General features: G+C 49.4%; 1 protein-coding gene across 3 annotated transcripts in view; it reads right to left on the bottom strand.

The window, feature by feature from the left end:
• pdzrn3b (PDZ domain containing RING finger 3b) overlaps nucleotides 1-22,026 on the bottom strand; it is a 99,522-nt gene that overhangs the window by 5,494 nt on the left and 72,002 nt on the right. For 2 of the 3 annotated variants that reach the window (XM_042089859.1, XM_042089860.1), the window contains exons 4-5: nucleotides 3,847-4,106; nucleotides 2,744-2,831 (exon numbers count right to left, since the gene is read on the bottom strand). In XM_042089859.1, coding sequence (XP_041945793.1) covers nucleotides 2,744-2,831; nucleotides 3,847-4,106 — 348 coding nt within the window. Of the gene's footprint in view, nucleotides 1-2,743; nucleotides 2,832-3,846; nucleotides 4,107-18,602; nucleotides 20,288-22,026 lie in introns of those variants that run through there. The other variant, XM_042089861.1, reaches the window with a different exon arrangement.

Below are 22,026 nucleotides of genomic sequence, written 5' to 3'. Positions count from 1 at the left end.
CAAAAAAGGAAAAGAATTTTGAGTGTGGAACTCAGCGAAACAGCTTTATGCTAAGCAGTGTTAAAACATAAAGCTAATCCTGCTGAACACTCACAACTTTATCTTAAAGTAGCATTCGGCTGAGATATGGGATGGAGTTCATTTGAACTGGGGCTTGCTGCTTGCCGTAGGAGCGAGGGAGAAAGCAGACAAGCAGATAAGCTCATTTCCCATTAAGCATAGCATCATTCATCGTCTTGTCATTACCACTGCAATCTGGGCCTACACACACAAATACCTCTTCTCAAGGGAATTGTGCAATGTCTTAGTGAGTGCACACACACACACATATAAATTCCTGTGTATTTAAGTATGGATAAAATACCATGCGTATCTGTGTGTGAGTGTGTGTCTGCATGTGTGTGTGTGTGTAATCAGTGAAAGTGTGTGTGTGTAATCAGCGTAGGTGTGTGTGTGTGTGTGTGTGTGTGTGTGCGTGTGTGTGTGTGCGTGTGTGTGCGTGTGTGTTGGGGGAAGGCTGGAGGAGTAGAGAGAGTTAAGACTCCTGAGCCCTGCTCTGTCCTGTAGTTGAGTGCTGAAATCTGCCCTAATCTCCCCAAACCCCAAACACGCACTCCAGGCCTGATGAGCTGCCCAGGAATGCACCACCAGCTGCCCACCCCCTGACCCACCCCACCGCAATCAGCATAGTTACAGACCAGCACACAGTCCAGTCTCATTCACACACACACATATAACCACACAAACAATCACACGCATACCGCACACACACACACACACACACACACACACACACACACACACACACACACACGCACACACACACACGCACACACACACACGCACACAAACAAACATACACATACACAGTTAATCTATAACCGACTACACCTGCTCTTACTCTACACCCCCAACACCCACCCGCCTCTCAGTGAAAGTCCTGGACACAAAGGCTGACCTTTCCACAGAGTCTCCATTCCACACCTCTGTTGTGGAACTATGTGGAAAAGCTCCTTAAGAGTATTGCATAACCCTATTACGTGTTCTAGGTTCTGAGCGGACTCGAGGGTTTGCGTAGGGTAGCGGAGCAGCAGCAGCAGCAGCGTGGACTGGACTGGGCAGGGAGGGGGGTGGTGGTCTGCTATGTGCAAGGCCTGAAGGTCACTCCTATTATCCTTGCTCCGAGGGGAAGGTGCCCATTCATCAGCTGAAACAAGAGGCAGCCCGCTGTTCGGGGCAGCTCGGGCACAGTCTGGGGCATCAGAGAGAGAGTGTGTGTGTGTGTGTGTGTATGTGTGTTTGCGAGGGTGTTTGATCATTGATCTCTGTCAGTAGGTGGTGGGTGCGTGTGGGAGGGAGGTGGTGGTGGTGGTGGTGGTGGTGGGGTTCTGGTGAAGAGGTCAAAAGAAGGACGCTGTGCATCTGTCCTGAGTGATGAGCCTGAACTTCACCTCTCTCTCTTTCTCTCCTTTCTCTGTCTATCTCTCCCTCCCTCTCTCTCCCCCACTCTCTCTCAGGCTGTGTTATTAATGCGGTTGCAGCAGTGCCATGACCCTGCGGGCCCCTATCTCCTTCCTGCACGCTCATCAGTGCCCCATATCTGCGACGTTAACGCACATCTTCATTATCGGCCCCATCACTCTTCCTGTATTATCCCTTCCATCTCATTATCCCCCCCCCCCCCTCTGGTCTGGACGGGCCAGGGCACGGCAGGCCTGGAACAACGCCGGCTCAATAGCGACTCGAACGCGGCTCGATCGTGGCTTGATCGTTGCTGAGGAGAGAACCACTCAGCGTCGTCACAAATAACTAATGGATGTCAGCGTCTGGCATCTGCTGGCCGCATGGAAAGCACACGAGTCACTCGACTCCCGTCTGGCCCTGACCGCTCCGAGCTCTTTAGGAGGCCGAGGGGAGCGTGTGTTGGCTGAGCTCATCAGGGCAGAGATAGATCACAGCAAATGGACGCAGTGCAGCTAACAGACAGACACGCACAGTGGCTGACCGATTAACAGACAGACAGACAGGCAGACAGACAGACAGGCAGACAGCGCATACACAGACAAACAGAGAAATGTACAGGAAATGACACATTAGCGCATAGACATTAAGTCAGACAGTCAATACACTGTGCACACACATTGGCAGAAAGAATGGGAGACATAAACAACTGCACTTATGCACAGACAGACACACCCAGACAGAGGAGGACATTACGGCACAGACAAGAGACTGGGAGAGACAGGCAGGCAGACTGAGAGACAAAGACAGATGGACATTTTAGTGGACAGACAAACAGAGATTTGAAGGGAGCTAGGTAGTGGGCAGATGGGGCCACTTCAGGCCGAGGGAGACTGATGTGGCGTCTCTGGTCTCAGCTTAAATCTTCACTGATGTCATGAGAGGAGAGCTGCACTGTGTTTGTGTGTGAGCGTGGGTATGTGTGCATGTGCGTGTACGTGTGTGTGTGTGTGTGTGTTTGTGTGTGAGTGTGTGTATGTGTGCATGTGCGTGTACGTGTGTGTGTGTATGTGGTGTGTGTGTTTGTGTGTGTGGTGTGTGTGTGTGTGTGTGTGTGTGTGTGTGTGTGTGTGTGTGTGTGTATGTGGTGTGTGTGTTTGTGTGTGTGGTGTGTGTGGTGTGTGTGTGTGTGTGTGTGTGTGTGTGTGTGTGGTGTGTGTGTTTGTGTGTGTGGTGTGTGTGGTGTGTGTGTGTGTGTGTGTGTGCCTTTGTGTATCCTTGCCTCATACTCCAGCTCCTCACGCTCGATCTCTTGCTGCATGCCCTCCAGGAAGTCCGCAGGGTCAAAGTACTCATGTGCAGGAGAGTGTCTGAGGGTGACAACACACACACCACATTTAACAATGACACCCAAAGGGCCACACCTGAGAAGACATGCTTTTTTAGCAGCACCAGGACTGAATGATGTGTAATGGTTCTTGTGTCCTGTCCTGAGACTGTCCTGCATTTTTTGTTCTTGTGATCAACTCAGTCTTAATTCCCTCAGGAAAGAAAATACACATGTATGCACAGCTTTCACACTCACAAACCACTTTCTTTCATTGGTAAGGGACTGAGGGGTAGATCATTGAGCAGGAATGATCCATGTTCTGTGACCCACTAAAAGGAAGAGGGAGCACGAGGGACCCAGAGAGGTAAGCCTGGGGGTTGTAGGTTAATGTGAAGATTGTGTTTTTTAATTAAGTAGCAAAATCAATTTAAGTTATCACCTTTGACCATTCAGGTAAAAAGAAAAAAAGAGGGAAAGAGAGAGAGAGAGAGAGAGAGAGAGAGAGAGAGAGAGAGAGAGAGAGAGAGAGAGAGAGAGAGAGAGAGAGAGATGGAAGGTGACAGCCCTGCGGAGTCCTTTGTCCGCTCTCTCAAATTAAAGAGGACAACTCCATTTGGTCCTGTGCCCCGAGCCTCCTGTCCCTGGTCACTAATGAACAGGTGCTGCTGCACAGGTGTGTGGTAGCCCTGCCCCTGGCACACCAGTGTTCCCCATTCACACTATACACTAGTGTGAGTTAGGTCAGATACAAAGGTCAAAGAGAGCCAAGGCTGAATGTGGAATACTTTTTAACGCTGTGTAACTTAAGAGTACAATTACCAAATGATTGTCTCTGGAATAAACACACTAAACCTTCCTGTTTGATATGTAAAAATATTCATAAGTTCTTTTCATAGACTCCTTTATCTAGCGCCAAATCCAGGGCAAGGTATGAAGTAGCAGAAGTAAAACAATTTAACAGTATGTGGAGTCGAACCTCTGAGACACTCACTCCGTGTGTGTGTGTGTGTGTGTGTGTGTGTGTGTGTGTGTGTGTGTGTATCTGAGAGACTCACTCTTCAGGCAGCAGGTACTGCTCGAGCACGGTAACGGGTGGTGGGCTGGCGGCAGTGGGCAGCTTGCTGAGGGCCATGATGTGCTGGAAGGTGATCTCCGTCTGCGTGGCCATGTCCACCACCTGCATGTCCCCCACGGGGCCAGCCGGCTTGGGCCGAGGGGCCCGCCGCAGCACCTGCACCATGATGGGCTCCTTGGCGTTCCGGAAGGCCTCCACCGCCTGCTCGTGCGTCGCCTTGGACAGGTCCTTACCGTTCACCTGCACAGGACACAGACAGGAGTGACGCGGTGAGGGCGCTTACAGTACTCATGCACTAGCACTTGGACATGTAGAGGTAAAGGTGACCGATATTTAGCTGTGGACTGTTCTCTGCTAACCACTACCCAGAGCGACAAGGACTCGCAAAGGCGGTGTGTTCAGGAATCAAACACCTATAGACAGGGCAGATATATTGTGCTTTTGTTTGTGTTTAGGGTTCTTAGCAGATGCTTTTCAGTTGTCCAAAGCGACTTAAAATGACATCAATAAACATTATAGTAACATTAAAATGAAAAGTTTAAAGTAAAGTCATCGAGCCAATTAAAAAAAAAAAGAAAATGGTCACAATAATCCAACACACAATCCCTGACATAACCGGCTCCTGATTCTAGACCAGCAAGGGGATGGTGCTGAGTTGGAACCAGTTCTCCTGACCGAGAGCCAGCTCTGTGTGTATGGAGATGCAAAGAAGTGGGTCAAGATTTGCCACTGAGTCCAAAGCAGCAGTGGAACTGTGTTGGTGGAAAACCGATAAATGAATAGTCCTACTGACTGCTACTCTTGTACTCGGACACGTGAGTCGTCAAATACACATATCGACGAAGTGGACACATATGTACCGTGACGGCTGGCCCCGCTACAAACCACTGGGTCTGGGCAGAGGATCGGCTAGTAACGCTGGTTGAGCGTGAGAGACCTTTCAAGGCTCCGTTGACCAACCATATGGAAAACTGCAATCCCCACTGATTCTGAAAACATTCAGAGGTTCGCAGTTTTTTTCTCTCTCTCCGTGGTTCAAACAGGACTGCTGAAGGCCCGGCGGGTGCTGGGCATATGGTGTGTGTGCAGACCGCAGAGCAACCTGCAGAAACCACAGAGGCTGTGCACTGCACTGTCTCAACCTCGCTGCTCTCTTTTCTACGGGCATCTGAGAGTTGGCATGACGACTCAGTTTAACAAGGCCACTTTGAAAGGCCTGCTGATGCTTTAACGAGCCACTCCACGAGTGACTGAGCCTCGTTTCTCTGGGCCGTCCAGGGCAGGGCTGCCTGTGTGCAGATGAGGAGGAGAACATGCGGTCAGTCTCTCATGGCCTCCCAGCAGCTATCGCATGCACACACACTCACACACACACACACACACACACACACACACACACACACACACACACACAAGTGCACACACACACACCCAGTGTGTGCAGATGAGCTGCGCTGCTGGAGGAGAATGTGCTGTCACTCTCTCATGGTCTCCCAACAGTTCAGGCTACACTCTTTATTTACGCTCAGCCAACAGCCTAGGCACAGTGAGCTGCTCTGATAGAGACGACTCGGCACGCACACACGCACGCACACACACACACACACACTTCTCCAGGGAGGAGTGGATGAAAACAGGACCATTCGTCACCACTGTGTGGGGAAAAAGGGAAACTCTACAACAAACAGTCAAATAGCAAAACAAAACCAAAACAAACAAGTATGAACAAGAAGAACAAGAAAAAACGAACCAGGGAACCGAATTTGAAAAAAAAAAAAACATCCTGGTAGAGCCGCACAGATGAGTCATGCAGTTAGTCATTCCTATCCTCCTTCTTCGATGTCTGATAACCTTTTACTGTCTGACTGTTTAACGGGGTCAAAGCTCTGCTAAGCAGAAAAAAGACGCTAATTACATTGAGCAATTTATCAGGGTCATTAGCCTGTCAGATCCAAGTGACCCTTATTTAGCTAAATAATTTTGAGCAAGTCGGTGAAGAATGTGTCCTCTCCCTCGTGGAGATGATCTGGGCGCGCTGCACCACAGTGCGCTACACTATGCTAACTCGGAGATGAATGGGTGCAGGGGGCCGAGCGGAGACGCACGCGCCCGAGAGACTAATTGCCTTCGGATCATGAACAGAGCGAGGAGGAGGGAGGGAGGGAGGGGTTTGAGCTTCCTCAGGATCTCAGCACATTGTGCCCACTCGCTGCAATTTTGTTCCATTTTACAAAGTCTTATTTGCAAAGTATTTCGTATAACTAAAGGGGGGGGGGGGGGGAGTTTCCCAGTGCCAATGACCATGTTGTTCATTTCTGGGTTAATGCACTCCAGTGACATGCACTCTGAGATATGTTGACTATAAACGTACCTGACAATGGACGATGCAAAAAAACCCACTAGTTTTGTTTTGATGGGTACACAAGTTTAGATGAATACCCTGTTAAAATGCAGTAACAAGTATTGTGTTTAAAAGCTTCTACTGATCAACTGAATAGAATGGCATGAATTGAACACTGAATTGCATATCAAAGGAACCAAGAGATGCTGTGGCAGAGTCGGAGACTGTTCCATCTCTGGAAATGCAAAATTGGATACAAGAGAGCATTCGGAGGTGGCAAGCAATCCATCTGGCCAGGCAGCCTCTCACAGGGATGGTGACACCAAGGACTGGGCTGTCTCTCCTGCTGGCTGCGTATTAGAGCTAGGGGTCAGCTAAGAGCAGTGTGCTTTATCAGAAGCGCGTGCGCACATGCACACGCACACACACACACACACACACACACACACACACATTGCAACCCTCACCCCACAGCACCCAGTCCTCCCGAACAGATCCACTTTCAGTCAGCTTGGGTGTTTGGAATTTGTTCATTTGTTATTCCTGACTGCATGTCTGCTTTGATATGATCTGAGCCTGGGGCACTTCTCATTTTCAAACGCTCCTCTGCTCTCCATGCCTCTGCTCTTGTGTGTGTGTGTGTGTGTACACTCTGCCTCCACAGACACACACACGCATGCAGACAAACACAAAGCTGTGTGCGGGGCTGTGTGTTTTCCTACGCGGATGATGAAATGGGCAGGATGCACAGGAAACTCAAGTGATGCAACGCTGCTGTGTCTGCCTCTGATATTACCTGAGGTTACAGTCTCTCTGTGACTGCCTATTGAAAGCTATTACTTCACCTCCACACCACACACACACATGTGTACACACACAGAACACACATACAGACACAGACACACACACACACGTACACATTCAGACACAGACACACATCCAGACACGCAAACACACACACAGAGACACAGACACACACATCCAGACACAGACACACATACACACAGACACACACACACAGACACACACACACATACAGAATCCCACCCCCCCCCCCCCCCACACACACACACACAAACATCCAAGTTGAGGGATTAATTTTCTGATAAACTGCATTTCGCTGATGCATTTTCTAGTTCATATCAGTCATTCACAAGCTGCAGCAGTGGCCTACTAACAGCAATGAGTGACAGCCACGTCCACAACACATCCATTCTGCTATCTACTCGGGGCTAACCTTGTGCTGGGGGAAGGCAATGAATAGCATGAATTTGATAAAAACATTCACCACGTCTGGCACCATTACCCTTTCGCAAAAGCAACATTCCTCATTTTCAGAACATGGGATTGAACCGAGAGATGCATATACTTATGGGGAAGTCGGGGGGTGGGAATCACTCTGCCTTAACTCTGAAGAGGTTGTGTGCGCTCTCCACTAATAACCAAAAAGGATTAATCCTAATCTAGGCTGCAGGCATAATTGGATCATCTAAATTGGGCTCGCCCCTCTTTCCACATTTGAGCCATCAAAAACTTAGCCTCCCCAAAAAAGTAATAGCTTTCAAGATTTGAAGAAAATTTGCATCAAATAATTGCAACGCCGAGCACTCGGAATGAGAGTGGGGCTGGAGTTTGGAGCGAGTCCCTGATTTAGGGAAATGATGTGAGAAATGTTTTTTCATAAAGTTACGTGAAGGCGAAATGAACAATATGCCATATCCTCCTCACACATTACTGACACAACTGCCATACCATTCCCCTGGGGTGTGTAATAGTGTGTAATATCCTCCTGCTCTTGTATCACTGAAAACACATTCCATTCCACACACATCTCATACACAATGTGTTTGTCTATATCAGTGTATTCAACAGAGAGTAGTACACACTTCTCTCTCTTCATTCTCTGTCTCTCTCTCTGTCTCTCTTTCTCTTTGTCTCTCTTTTTTTCTCTCTCTTTCTCTGTCTCTCTTTTTCTCTCTCTCTCTCTTTGTCTCTCTTTTTCTCTCTCTCTCTCTTTGTCTCTCTTTTTCTCTCTCTCTCTCTCTTTGTCTCTCTCTCCTCTGGAGAAGCCTCAGAGCGCAGGATTCCCACAGCTCGGCGAGAGGCAGTGACCCACTGACAAAAGCACCGGAGAGTTCCACCTCGGCGCACTTGCTGAAGGCTTCCCAACCCCTTACCAGAGGAGGAGGAAGAGGGGGAGGGGGGGAGTCCCAACATGCCTTGTTACCCCACACCCCACCCCATCTCAGCCCCCCTCACCCAACTCCACCTCCCCTGGCGCCCCCATTCAACCGGTTCACCTCTGACACGGCCCATGGCTGGAGCCGTGCTGCTTCCACAAACACTGAAGGAGCTCCTCCCAGCAGGACGGAGCTGCGGCCCTCCAGCAGCCTGGCCTGCCTCTGCCCACAGCACAGCAGGGCCAACGGACCGCTCTCCCAGAACCGGCCTTCAGCGCAGCGCGTCCCTGGCTCCTCAACACAATGATGGAAGGGTGGGGGGTGGAGGGTGGCTGATGTCTCTTTTTGTAAAACCCACTGGAGTAGTCTTTCTAAAGACTAGAAAAAGAATGGGCATTCACAAGTTAGTAAGCACTCTAGGGAGCATCCACAGTCTGCAACCCTCAGATACTCAACTAAAGAACCACCACAGCCTGACTATCACCACCAGGCATAACCTCTGCATGCTTCACACAGAGGGATGTCTTTGTACCAAGCCAATTTGTCCTTTCATAGCACACGTACCAAAAGTCTGACCTGCTGCAAACTAACATATCTATATCTATATTTATATACTTATATTACTTTTTCTGCTGTAAGTGCATGTTGTGTATAATGTCTGTATGCTACTGAGACCTTGAATTTCCCCCTTGGGTATCAATAAAGTATCTAACTATCTATCTACATCTATCTATCTGTCTATCTGTCTGTGGTTGTGAAGCTTCATTAACTATAACAGAATAATTGAGTCTGTTTAAAGGTACACAGATTTCAACTTGCTTTGTGCTGCTGACTGAGGCAGTCAGTGGATCTGTGCATAATCTGAGTGCAACTCCACCACCACAAATAGAGAAACAAAAGAAAGAGCAACACAGCCTTTCACTTTGCTAAAAAGAGCTGGAAAATCCTGCACAACTCAGGTCTATAAATGTCCACTCTGTGGGCCTCAGATGGCACAAACCGCCCCTCTCTCTTCCTCCCTCTCTCTTTCTCTCCTCTCCTCTCCCTTCCTCCCTCTCTCTTTCTCTCCTCTCCTCCTCTCTCTCTTCCTCCCTTTCTCTCCTCTCCTTTATGGCCCAGTACACTTCTCAGAGCCAAGTCTTCAAAGCCTGGGTCTCTTTTTCCCTCCCATCCTGGAGAAGAGAATGGAGAGAGAGAGAGAGAGGAGTGGAAAGCCCTGCGGCGCTGGGGAGAGAGACGAGGCTCCGTTGGGGCTTATTCTCCGCCAGCTCAGGCAGCTGAGAGGCACAAACGGTGTGTCTCAATGTGGGTGAGATCAGTTTGGGCACGCCGTTAATCCTGCCTTTATTTCACCATTTTAACAGTCCTGACAGGAAAAGAAAATGAAGAAAGAACAGAGAGAGAGAGAAAGAGAGAAAGAGAGAGGAAGGAAGGAAAAGAAACTGTCAGACTGTCTATCAGAGCCCTGTGAAGGTCTTTACGCTATTCTTCTGCGGGGGGGGGGTCTTGGAGGGGAAAGCCCTCTTCCGAGTTGAGGCTAGAGACGGCTCTCCCCTTGGCAGGCTAATAAACAGGCAGGCCCCTGGATGCCGCCGCGTGTTGTTGTCTCAGCGTGGATTACGGCATAAACAGTGAGCCTCTAATGCCAGCTGAGCACGACCGCCTGGAAAAGACGCCGCTGTTTACTCTCGACTTAATCTTATTTAAGCGAGGCCCCGTTCTGCTAGACACGGCCAATCAATACCGTGCTAGTCTCGCTTTGCTCTCCTGCCTATCTCTCTCTCTCTCTCTCTCTCTCGTTTTCCTCTGCTCACGTGCAGTCTGTCTTAATGAGAGGCCCTTCAGGTGTTCATCAAGTTCCTTAAAAAAGAACTCAGCTTTCCCACACTCTAATGAGTACATGGACAATGTTGTTTGCCAGCTTGACTGCTCAGTCTGCAGCAGTTTAAAGCTCGACGTCCCTTGAGTGGAGTGTTGTGAGGCTGAGAAAAAGGAAAAGAAAATTAACCATCTTCATAACTAGGTTATGAAAAAAGCTAGTGGGTCCTGTTGTTCGAGAGATGTGCAAATGCATTAACCAGATATCAAAATAAACAAAGACTTCAGACCCACTTTGGATATAAATAGATATGAAAGTTAGCCAGCTAAGTCAGCTTTTTGACTTTCTTTTTCTGACTTTCTTTTGACTCTTCAGTCACCTGGGGAGGGTTGATCACGTGAGCAGAGATCAGAATATTAGTGTGCCGATACAGACGCGGAAGAGAGAGAGAGACAGACAGACTAGACAGGCTAGCTGTCAGCGCCACTCAGCCCTCAACAATGAAGACATCTCAATCCTGTCCACCCATCGAGCAGAGCCAGACAGACACTCGAGTGGGGATGGCCTCTGCTGAGAGGGCTTATCTGTGTGGGGCTCTGTGACTCTATTTCAGGCGCAGCATGACGTCTCTCTTCCTTGTCCACTTTATATGCCACCATTTGACCACTCCTCAGTCCTTCCTCATTCACTTTATATGCCACCATTTGACCACTCCTCAGTCCTTCCTCATCCACTTTATATGCCACCATTTGACCACTCCTCAGTCCTTCCTCATCCACTTTATATGCCACCATTTGACCACTCCTCAGTCCTTCCTCATCCACTTTATATGCCACCATTTGACCACTCCTCAGTCCTTCCTCATCCACTTTATATGCCACCATTTGACCACTCCTCAGTCCTTCCTCATTCACTTTATATGCCACCATTTGACCACTCCTCAGTCATTCCTCATCCACTTTATATGCCACCATTTGACCACTCCTCAGTCCTTCCTCATCCACTTTATATGCCACCATTTGACCACTCCTCAGTCCTTCCTCATCCACTTTATATGCCACCATTTGACCACTCCTCAGTCCTTCCTCATCCACTTTATATGCCACCATTTGACCACTCCTCAGTCCTTCCTCATCCACTTTATATGCCACCATTTGACCACTCCTCAGTCCTTCCTCATTCACTTTATATGCCACCATTTGACCACTCCTCAGTCCTTCCTCATCCACTTTATATGCCACCATTTGACCACTCCTCAGTCCTTCCTCATCCACTTTATATGCCACCATTTGACCACTCCTCAGTCCTTCCTCATCCACTTTATATGCCACCATTTGACCACTCCTCAGTCCTTCCTCATTCACTTTATATGCCACCATTTGACCACTCCTCAGTCCTTCCTCATCCACTTTATATGCCACCATTTGACCACTCCTCAGTCCTTCCTCATCCACTTTATATGCCACCATTTGACCACTCCTCAGTCCTTCCTCATCCACTTTATATGCCACCATTTGACCACTCCTCAGTCCTTCCTCATCCACTTTATATGCCACCATTTGACCACTCCTCAGTCCTTCCACCTCTCTCTCCCTTTTCTGCCCTTTCCTGACTCCTCGCCTCTTTCATGAAGATGCGCCGAGATATGATTTGAATAAAAAAGAGAGGGATCACCGAGCCAACAGCTGCTGTGTGTGGTGTGTGTGTGTGTGTGTGTGTGTGTGTATGCGTGTGTGTCTGCACGTGTCATACAGTGCGTGTTCAATATGTCGTCCATCGCTGGACACAGAAGGTCCGGTCAGACCTGTGGATTGATATGACACAGGGGACAGCAACTACCCCAGGACCCTCTCCAGCAACAGCCCGACAGTGACGGACACAACTGGTCAGCCCCGGGCGACCAGCAGGGGATTTCACCACCCGTCTCATCGGTCATGCTTCCCCTCGCACCGGTCACCCTCCCACACACCTCACTCTCTGTATTAACTGATCCCACTGTGCCGTGGGGCTGTGTGTGTGTGTGTGTGTGTGTGTGTGTGTGTGTGTGTGTGTGTGTGTGTGTGTGTGTGGGGGGGGGGGTTAACGGAGGCCATCTCTGACCGATGCATGGTCCTCGACTCACAGGAGGATAATGAGGAGTAATGACTTGTCCGCCATCTGCATTTGAATGACCCTGCGACTTGGTGCGCTTTAATAAGTGCTTAAAGACCCTTATATTTGCAATGGGGGGTGAGTGAGAATGTTTTATTCATGGCCCAGCCGAGGCACTGGGGACATGGGCTGGCATTCACAGGGAACACGTGTTCACAGGCCATTCGCTCTGTTCATCTTGTCGCATCATTTGCGGAGGGAATCATGCGGACCCTCCTGAGAGAGCAGTGAATCTTTATCCCCCCAGATGAATGTCTTCATTGTGACATTTTGGCATTGCGGTTAATGGATACGTCTACTGGAAAACACAAGATATTAGCAACACAACAATGCGCTTCACTCTGAAAGGAAATGAGGTTTAAAATTGCTGTGGTTGTTGAGCTCAAAACTTAAACGCAAAACTCCTCTCGGAACACCTAAGAGCTATCGAGGGACAAGTCAGTCACTGCTGAAGCTTCACAAAAGACTTTTCACAAAAGCACATTTAGTATGCAATTTCACTAAACCTATAAAAGCCTTTCTTTGATATGTTTGCCACTCATTAGCTGAACAATTTTCTCAACACTGACAACTATACAAACAACCGCAACGAGGGAAGGAAGTGGGCCTTTAATCTAACAAGACTCAGATGCCACAGGCTATACGATTGCTACTCTATTTTGGGAAAGCACTGATCATTCTAAATCAAAACTAAACCACTATCGCCACAAGATGATTGGCTCAGGTATGTCTAGGTCTCGTGTTTAGGGAACATGAGAGAATACCAATAACGTGCGGCCTTTCAAGTCATGATGTCACTTTAGTTTACTTTAGTTTTGTACACTCATCCTCATCAATCCTATAACTGCACAGAGACTGCATGTGTGTGAGTTAAACCATTTAGGTGTGTTTACAGTATGTAACACGCTGTGTCTGTGTAAACAATACATACATCGGTCATGTTGTGTCTGTTTGTGGGGTAGTGACTCTACCCCCCCCACCCCCGTGTCGGTCACGCGAGCAGACGAGGAGGGTGGTGGTGGTGGTGGTGGTGGGGGCGCTGGAGGAGGCTCCCTGGCGGTGTTGGCAGCTAACCACCTGCTCTGGTGCTGAGCAGATGTGCAGACGCACCACCAGGACCAACCTGCCTCTTGTTAAGCCGGGAGAGCTGCCTTGGGCCCCATTCCCTTCCCTTCTCTTCTCTACCCCCCCCCCCCCCCCCACCCCCCGCCCCCGTCGTGCAAACAGCTTTGTTTTTACAACCCCGCCTCTGTCAAGCCTCATTAGGAAGCCGGGGCGAGAGTGCCAGAGTGCGGGGGGGGTCCCGGCTGTCTGTCAGGTCTGCTCCGCCCTGCCGGCGAGTCTGTCAGTTAGATGAGTACCGACACACCCCCCCCCCCTCACTGAGCTGACAAGCTCCAACTGATGTCACTGATGTATTTACATATACAGTACTACACACACACAAACACACACACACACACACACACACACACACACACACACACACACAGACACATGGAGTGAATTATGGAGTAGCCTGGTAGACTGAGTTAGAGTTTAGGGAATCAGAGGGAGGACATTAAAATAGCACCTGTCTGCAGTAACGCAGGAACTTATGAAGTGTGCAGCTGTCTTGTTTGGTTCCTGTTGTTTGTTGGTCTTACTTTGCTCTGTAATCAACTACCAGGTTGCATCACCAGGTGTAGTAGTGCGGGAGGGAGGTGTTGACTGCCAGTGACCGTCCCCAGTGAGTCCTTGGCCAGCGTGGTCACTTCACTGGTCTGCTCTAATGAAGCAGAGAGAGACACAGGCCGGCGCCAGCGGCATTATGGGAGAGGACTCACAGAGAGATTAAGTCCTCTGCCACTGTCAAACAACCCGTCCTTTTTCTCTTTCTCTCTCCCTCCCTCATTCTCTCTCTCTCCCTCTCCCTCATTCTCTCCCTCTCTCTCGCTCTCTTTCTCTCCCCCCTCCCTCATTCTCCCTCTCTCTCTCCCTCTCTCATTCTCTCTCTCTCTCATTCTCTCCCTCATTCTCTCCCTCTCTCTCCCTCTCTCTCTTTCTCCTTCTCTTTCCTTCAGCTCTCTACAACACAGGCCCCCTTCCACCCCCTTGAGAAAAAAACAACCCTGAGGGGCTTCTTGTCGCTGTATGGTGCATACCTTCCTGTCTTTGAAGTTGGAAGTCGGACCTTTTTTTTTTTTTTTTTTTTTAATGCTCGCTTGGTTAGGTGGGTCGGGGGAGTTTACGCCGAGGCGCTTGCACAGCGGGGCCTTCTCTGGGATTTAATTACGGCAAGCCGAGGGGAAAATACGGCCCTTCTCCAGCCCCCCGGCCTTTACCCCGCCTGCTAATACGCTTCCCCCCTCCGAGTGGCTTTTAGAAGGGCTTGCTTTATTGAAATCGATGGACGCTAACTGGACGGCTATTTTCAAACATTAGAGGATTTAGAGGGGCTGAAGCATTGCCTAAGCATATCACAAAGGGGCTTGGAATTGCCTAAGCTGTCCTTTATGATGTATGCCTCTGCTTTGACGCGTTTTTATTGGGTGGAAAATTCTGACCACTCTCAAAGTATTGCTACCAGGGTATCGCGTTGGGTTATCGGCACAAGATAAAAAAAATCCCACACTGACCCAAACCCAACATGATAAAGTCTCTGTGTGTGTGTACGTGTGTGTGTGTAAGATGGAGTGGCGTTAGTAATAAAGGGTGGTAAACAGACATCAGTGTGTGTGAAATCAGCTGGCTGACCCTCTAATGAAGAGAAATCTGCTTGCATTATCTGTGTTTGAAGTAGGGCCAATCCCTAATCCTCGCTTCATCCACCAGACACACACTCCAGACACACACACACACTCCGCTCCTGCCCAGAGCAAGCGGCCACACCGCCCCCCCAAAAATATCCCAGACTGCCTTGGGCCAAGCGTGGGTGGATGTGCCACGCGCCGTGAGCACCACAGCAGACGCTAATGTGACCTCTCGCGTGGGCATGTGACCTTGCAAACACTGTAGACACATGCATGGTGGAGGTGTGGGTGGTGTGTGTGTGTGTGTGTGTGTGTGTGTGTGTGTGTGTGTGTGGCTGTCTACCCGACACATGGGAAAGTGTAGGGCTATGAAAAGAAAGAGGCGCTGGATCGCTTTCACACTTCAAATGAGCGCTCAGCCAGTTGATTAAGCTCTGGCGCCACACAGCTCCAGCTCCGCACTTTAATTGGGCATGACCTCAGTGGTGGCCCAGGGCCCACACTCTATCTCCTTCTCCCTCCCTCCTTCCATCCCTCTCTCCCTTGCTCTCTCACTCCCTTATATCAATCACCATGAATAATAATAATAATAAAAAAAAAAGCGTTTGCTGGACAATGACAGAGCTCATCTTCCTACATTAATAGGCCTCTGGGCTGTGTGAACCACAAAGGCCCTCATTGTCCAGGCAGTTCAGGTACATGCTAATGACCTGGAGATAACAGCTTGTCTCTCCCAGGCCCAGCCTCTTGGACAAGCGCTCAGAATGGCCGCACTGTTCCACTGCCTCAACACAAGAAAGCATGGGGGAGGACTGCTTTTATTAAGCATGCTTAATCACACGGCTCATCTTTCATTTTGGCAATGTCACATTGAGATACAACCTAATCTCCTATCTACATACACTGTGTGTGTGTGTGTGTGTGTGTGTGTGTGTGTGTGTGTGTTTCTTTAAGGGAACTCTCTCTCTCTCTCTCCCTCTCTATCAGTCCAGACATGAGCAACTGAATCAGGTGAATCCCAAGTGAGGGCTATTTTCTTTCCCTGGCCACAGGTATCAGAGGTTGGTGCAGGATCACGTCTGAGTTTGATCTGTGATGACGAATGAGGATCCATGTTAAACAAGCTGGACTGCCTTTTCCTGCTGATCTGAACCTGTGCCTGGTCAAGTGCTGCTACTGCTACCGGTAGGATTAATTGGCAGTGACAAACCAGGGAGAGAGAGAGAGAGAGAGAGAGAGAGAGTGCCATTAGACAGTCAGCAGGGTTCCGTCAGCTCGCAGCCTGCCAATCAGAGATAATTGACAGGCAGCAGGACAGTCCTAGTGTGGTAAACGGAAGAGTTGGACAAAGAGATGTCTGTCTCTGTTCATCATCACCCCACCCCCAACCTCACCCCATGACATTTATTCTCCTCTTTTTTTATTCCATTTCTTTTAAAGGACACAGGACATCTGATTAGTGCAATTCACCTGCTTAATGATGCTGTATCAAACACACACACACACACACACACACACACACACACACACACACACCACACACACACACACACACACACACAGAGAGTATCAAAGAGTGCTTAGCATTACAAAATAGACGTCCACTGATACAGCCCTCAGTGGCAGTGACAGCGACTGGCCCCAAACCCTTTTAGTCTTCTCTTAAAAACACACCCCTGTGTGATCAAAGGGCTGGCGGCAGGAGCCGACACAATGGCCAGAGTGGGCCTGTCATGGCGGGGGCTAATGTGAAGGAACAGCTCCGGCCCTCAGTAATGAGGGGGATGAGTGCTGCTAGCACTCATTAGCTTGGCTTAATTCAGACAGCGACCAGCACGCGCTCTTCAGCCAAAATGACCCCCACCCGCACCTGGCTGCTCTGTGGACACAATGCACAGCGGCCAGTGGCCGTTTTTCTAACTGAAGTTAAGAAAATGGCATGTGGTGTTGTTATGCTGTCCACTTTCAGCATGTAAATTCACACAAACACTTCTCTTTTAAGCTGGATCGTCTCGGGCTGATGGGCTCCAGTAGTGTAAGGCAGATTAAAACGATGGCGGCAATCTTGTTAAAACACGAGCCGCAATCCACTCACTGGTGTTTGTAAATCCAATTCAGATTACGGGAGATAACAGAGACAGGCTGCGGCGATGGATCAACAAGAGACAGAGGGTGAGGACATGGTTAAACAATGACTGAGGCAAATCACCAGAGGCTCCCCCTCCTGGCCACTCACATAAAGCACAATGGCATCTGGCACTTGCTCTTTCAGTGCCTTCTGTCAACACTTAAGACGGGGCAGTAAAAACAAACAGTCATTATGAAACGAATGGTAGGGAACTAATGCCAAGTCAAGATACGTCATACTAGTACACACAAATGCATGCATATGTATGGACAACTTCTGCCACACAGCAACACAAACACAAACACATACACTTGCTAAACAACACAACACAACACAACACAACACAACACGTGAACGCAAAATGTGTACATCAAGAGATATGCTCTAGAAAACAACTAGAGAAGACATAAGGTTCATCAGAGGACATCTCTGGTAGATTTTAAGAAAGGCATCTACTTGCATCCCCACTAACTCAGATTAATTTCATCATGTCACTTAGCCTCTGGGCATTCAGGATCATTGGGATACAAGGCAACAAGGAATTGAATACTTCCTGCTGTAAAAGCCTGATAATTATTCAAAACAGTTACGCTCTAGTGAAGTTGGGAATAATTTGCTGAAATGTATGGAATACTTTATAATCTAACTACATGCACTTAAAATAAAGTATTTCACATCAGTACAACTGCTTGTAGAGGGACACATGAAGAGCACAATAGTAAAGAGCTTAGCCAGACTAAATAATAACAATAAAAACTTTCACAAAATGTGGGTGTGATCCCTTTCTTAAAAATAACCTCAAGTTCTAAAAGTCTAAAAAACCTAAAAGTCAAATTGAGGTGACTGACCAAAGAGGCAGAGTCAGCATTTAGTGGACAATGAGGATCTGCCCACAACAGAGGCACTCTGTGAATAACGTTCCCACTCCATCAAATCTAAAACAGCTCTCTTCATCAGACATGGAGTCTTCCAAGAGTGCTCCGTGAATTCCCAAAGCACCTTCACAAACACTTCATAAAAATGTCCAGCAAACTTTCCACAAGCTCTTCACAAACTCTCCTCCAGAGTTTGGCCAAACAACACAATCACTTCCACTTCTCTTCAACTTCGAAAACCCCATAGCAGACAAAACAAAAATCCCCTCAGCAGGTGACATTAACACACCACTTTAGACTGCACACCAAAATACGACACACTGTGCACAAGTCTCATGACTCTAAGAGGTCCTCAAACATGTGAGAAAGAAAAACAAAGGCTGAGAGACACTTTTCGGACGCCAGCCTGTAATGAGAACACAGAACAAACAGAAGCTCTATCCTCCCAAACAGCGAGGTCAGTCCCGCGGGCAGGACAGCTGGCACGCGAGCGACGCCGAGCAACCGTACCTGACAGACTTCATAGAGTAGTTTGTATTGCTCCTCAGGCTTCTGGAGGGTACAGAGGCTGCATCCCATGGTGACCAAACCCTCAGCATCCAGTCCTTCCCTCAGGCAAGGCAGTCAAGAGTGATGGAGAGAAGGAGGGAACCACAGAGGTAGAGAGGGAGAGAGAGAGGGAGAGAGAGAGAGAGAGAGGGAGAGAGAGAGAGGGGTTGTCTGTGTCCACTCTGAGCTGGCTCACATGTGTCCGCTCCTGAGCCCGTTCCACTCTTGTCCACTCCTCTGCACTCCCCACTGCTCTGCCTGAGCAAATGGGTTTATCTTCCAGGGGGGGGAGGAGGAGGATTTACTTGGAGCCTGAAGCCTGGCACACTCCAGCAGGAGCGGTTGAGAGTGTGTGTGTGTGTGTGTATGTGTGTGTGTGTGTGTGCATGTGTGCGTGTGTGTGTGCTCCCACGATGGTCAGCCTGTCCCCTTCTCACTCACTTTCCTCCTCCCTCAGACGAGCGTCTCTGTTCCACTCTAGCTGCCCGGGCCAGCCACGCTGCACGGCTTATATACTCCCACTCATGAATATTAAGCAGGCCTGTTGAATATGCATGAGGGGGCTTCCTCAAAGGAAAGGGAGAAGGGGGAAGTGAGCGTAGAGAGGGGCTGTGAGAGCGCAGTGGAAGCCGGCCCGAGTTGAACCAATTAACCAATCGTTACAAGCATTGTGTGGCAGAGACAAAAGTGTATGACTCTCCGTCAAAACAAAACAAATTAATTTTTTGATTCCTTTATCTTACAATAAGAAAAAAAGACAAGAAAGAGCCTCATTATTAAACCAAAAACAAGAAACCTATTTCATGTACACTGGCCTCCGTTTTTATGTACACTATCCGAGTCCGTATCGCGAAAAAAGGGGACAGTTTACGAATGAAGGACTAAAGGGGGGAAAAAGGGATTCTCGAAGCTTTCGTCGGCCCGATTGCTTTACAATGTCCACTAATCAGTGGGCCCTGGGCCAAGCCCAGTTAGAATGCGTGGACGGAACCTCATGGGCAGCCTGCGACCCGAGAGCGCAGCAAGCCGAGCGGGTGATGGGAAGTGACATGCGATTCTCCACGGCTGTTTCCCATCCGCGTTGGAGTCCCTCGGTCACTAAGATGCCCTCTTGCTGCGCCACGGCGCGACAAAAGAAACGGCTCTGGCGGTGACAACGACGGTGGCGGTGGCGACCTGGCATCGGCCCGCCACCACCACTCTGGTGCCACGCAGCCAACCAAACGCAAATGCCAATTAGCGGGAGCGGGCGTCGGATGGCATCGCTTGTTAGAGCCCAAGCAGGAGGAAAGAAAACACTGGTCACCACAAATTGCTGTCCCCCCACCATCCTCCTTCCCTTCTGTGTGCATCGGACATCCCTATTTCAGGCCACAGCTTGTGCGTCACTGCTTGACGCTGGGCCATGTTCCAGTTTGCTAGCTATGGCGGCTACAATTGAAAAATTCATAACCAAAACCAACGAGGGGACAGCGGTCAGAAATTTGACCCACAGCGCTAGTTGCGCACTACATTGCTCACTGCACTGAAACGCATGATGTGCTTGTAGCGTGACAGGAGTTTCATTACAGCTCCGGGAGAAAAGCCACCGCCGCTAACCCACACGACGGCCTGCCAAAGACATCAGCTCGGGACCGAATTCCAGCCCCAGCGCTCTACCCAGAGGTTATCACTTGAGGAAATATTATTTCAGATGCGGGCTTAGCGGGCCTCCACCTAGTCTGCTCTCCGAGGTCCCTCTCGCTCTTTGGCCCCTCACGGGGACGCCAGCGGCTGGGCAGGGCCAGACAGGAAGTGAGGCCTCGCATACCTGTGTGCGTTCCCTCGCCTGATGGCTCCCCAGAGGGCGAGCGCTGCTGTTGTTCCAGCGACGCCGGGATGGACGGTGGATTTTTCACCTCTGACCAGACGTTTCCACACCGATCCGTATCGGTGCTGAGAATCCTGCCACATCCTGTTGTCGCTGGGTAGAACATTGCGAATGGAAGGGAAACTCAACATTTGCCGCAAGGCTCCTAGATCACAATCCCACCGCTATCCTCACCAGTTTTCGATCATTATTTCCTGAATGGATCGCTCAAAGCTTTTGCCACAGATAGTCATCTTCATTCCCACGACTCCGGCGTGAAAAATCGTGCAGCGTCACCTGAAATCCTGACATCACGTGATCGCGTGGAGGGGAGGCCCTGGAAACATATCTGGTTTCTACAACCATAGCTCTTCAGTGATGGCTTCCCCAGGCCTTCTTGCTTACCCTGGTCCCAATGGCCCAAAGTCTGTCTGAGGCTCTGCCTGAATCAGCAGCCGGGATTAGTGTCTGAGCTCTCCCCTCCCCCCCCCTGCTCATCTTGCCATCATACGGAGATCATTTAATAACCGAGCCGAGCCGCTTCCATTCATTAGACGCTCCCTTCAAACAGAAACTAGAGCCAAGAAAGAGCTCCATGAGAAGTAAATCCACAAAGGCCTTAAAAGAGATTTGGCAGCACATCTCAAAATATCGCAATCTTGCCTCGGGATATATTTACGGCGTGTGTGTGTCGGTTTCATGTGGCTCACAAACACAAACTGATTTATTCTCACGCAAACGCAAAAACAGATCCGATGTGGTCACATCGGCACATTCGTCAAATGAACGTCCTCAGCCCGCAGAGTTCAGAAACCCCGGTTCGTTTCAGGCGAGGAATCCTCAAGTGTGTGATTAACAGCCTGGCTTACAGCACGCTACCAAACAACAGCAACAGTTTCCCTAGCCAAGGAAGGAGATGCGCTGCTGAGGTCCTCCATTGATGCTCTGTGTGTGTGTGTGTGTATGTGTGTGTGTGTGTGTGTGTGTGTGTGTGTGTGTGTGTGTGGGGGGGGGGGGGGTTGGTGAGTGGAGGCCATATGAAGTAATGGGGGTGGTGGCGGGAAGGTCACTGTCATGGCTGTCTTTAATCAACAGGGAGACCAGCTCGATGCCCACTGAGCCCAGAACAGCCCCCCCCCCCCCCAACACACACCTCCCTTCCCCACCCCAAGCCCAGCTAGATCATTCATATTCATCCCAATGCACTCCCAATGGACCAGCTTAACCAGTTGTCTCCTCTTCTGGCCTTAAAGCTGCTGCAACAGATGGACCAGCAGCTCTCTCTCTCTCTCTCTCTCTCTCTCTCTCCCTCTCTCTCCCCCCTCCCTTCCTCCCTCAAGTTACACATGCTCTTTCTACTTATCTTTTTATCATAGTCTTCAAGTGCAGACATTCAACGTTACCCTGCCAGGAGGAAAAACCATTATCCTAGTCCTGGCATCTAAAATGTTTTCTACATTGCTGTGTAAGCACTGTTAGCACAGCCTTCAACACTGTCAAATGTCATCTTCAGCATTCCCAGAGCATGAGATGGGC

Source organism: Alosa sapidissima, chromosome 4, assembly GCF_018492685.1.
Source record: "Alosa sapidissima isolate fAloSap1 chromosome 4, fAloSap1.pri, whole genome shotgun sequence".
NCBI lineage: Eukaryota > Metazoa > Chordata > Actinopteri > Clupeiformes > Clupeidae > Alosa > Alosa sapidissima.
Note: the sequence above shows the minus strand (reverse complement) of the source record. Positions and strands in the feature narration are given on the sequence as shown.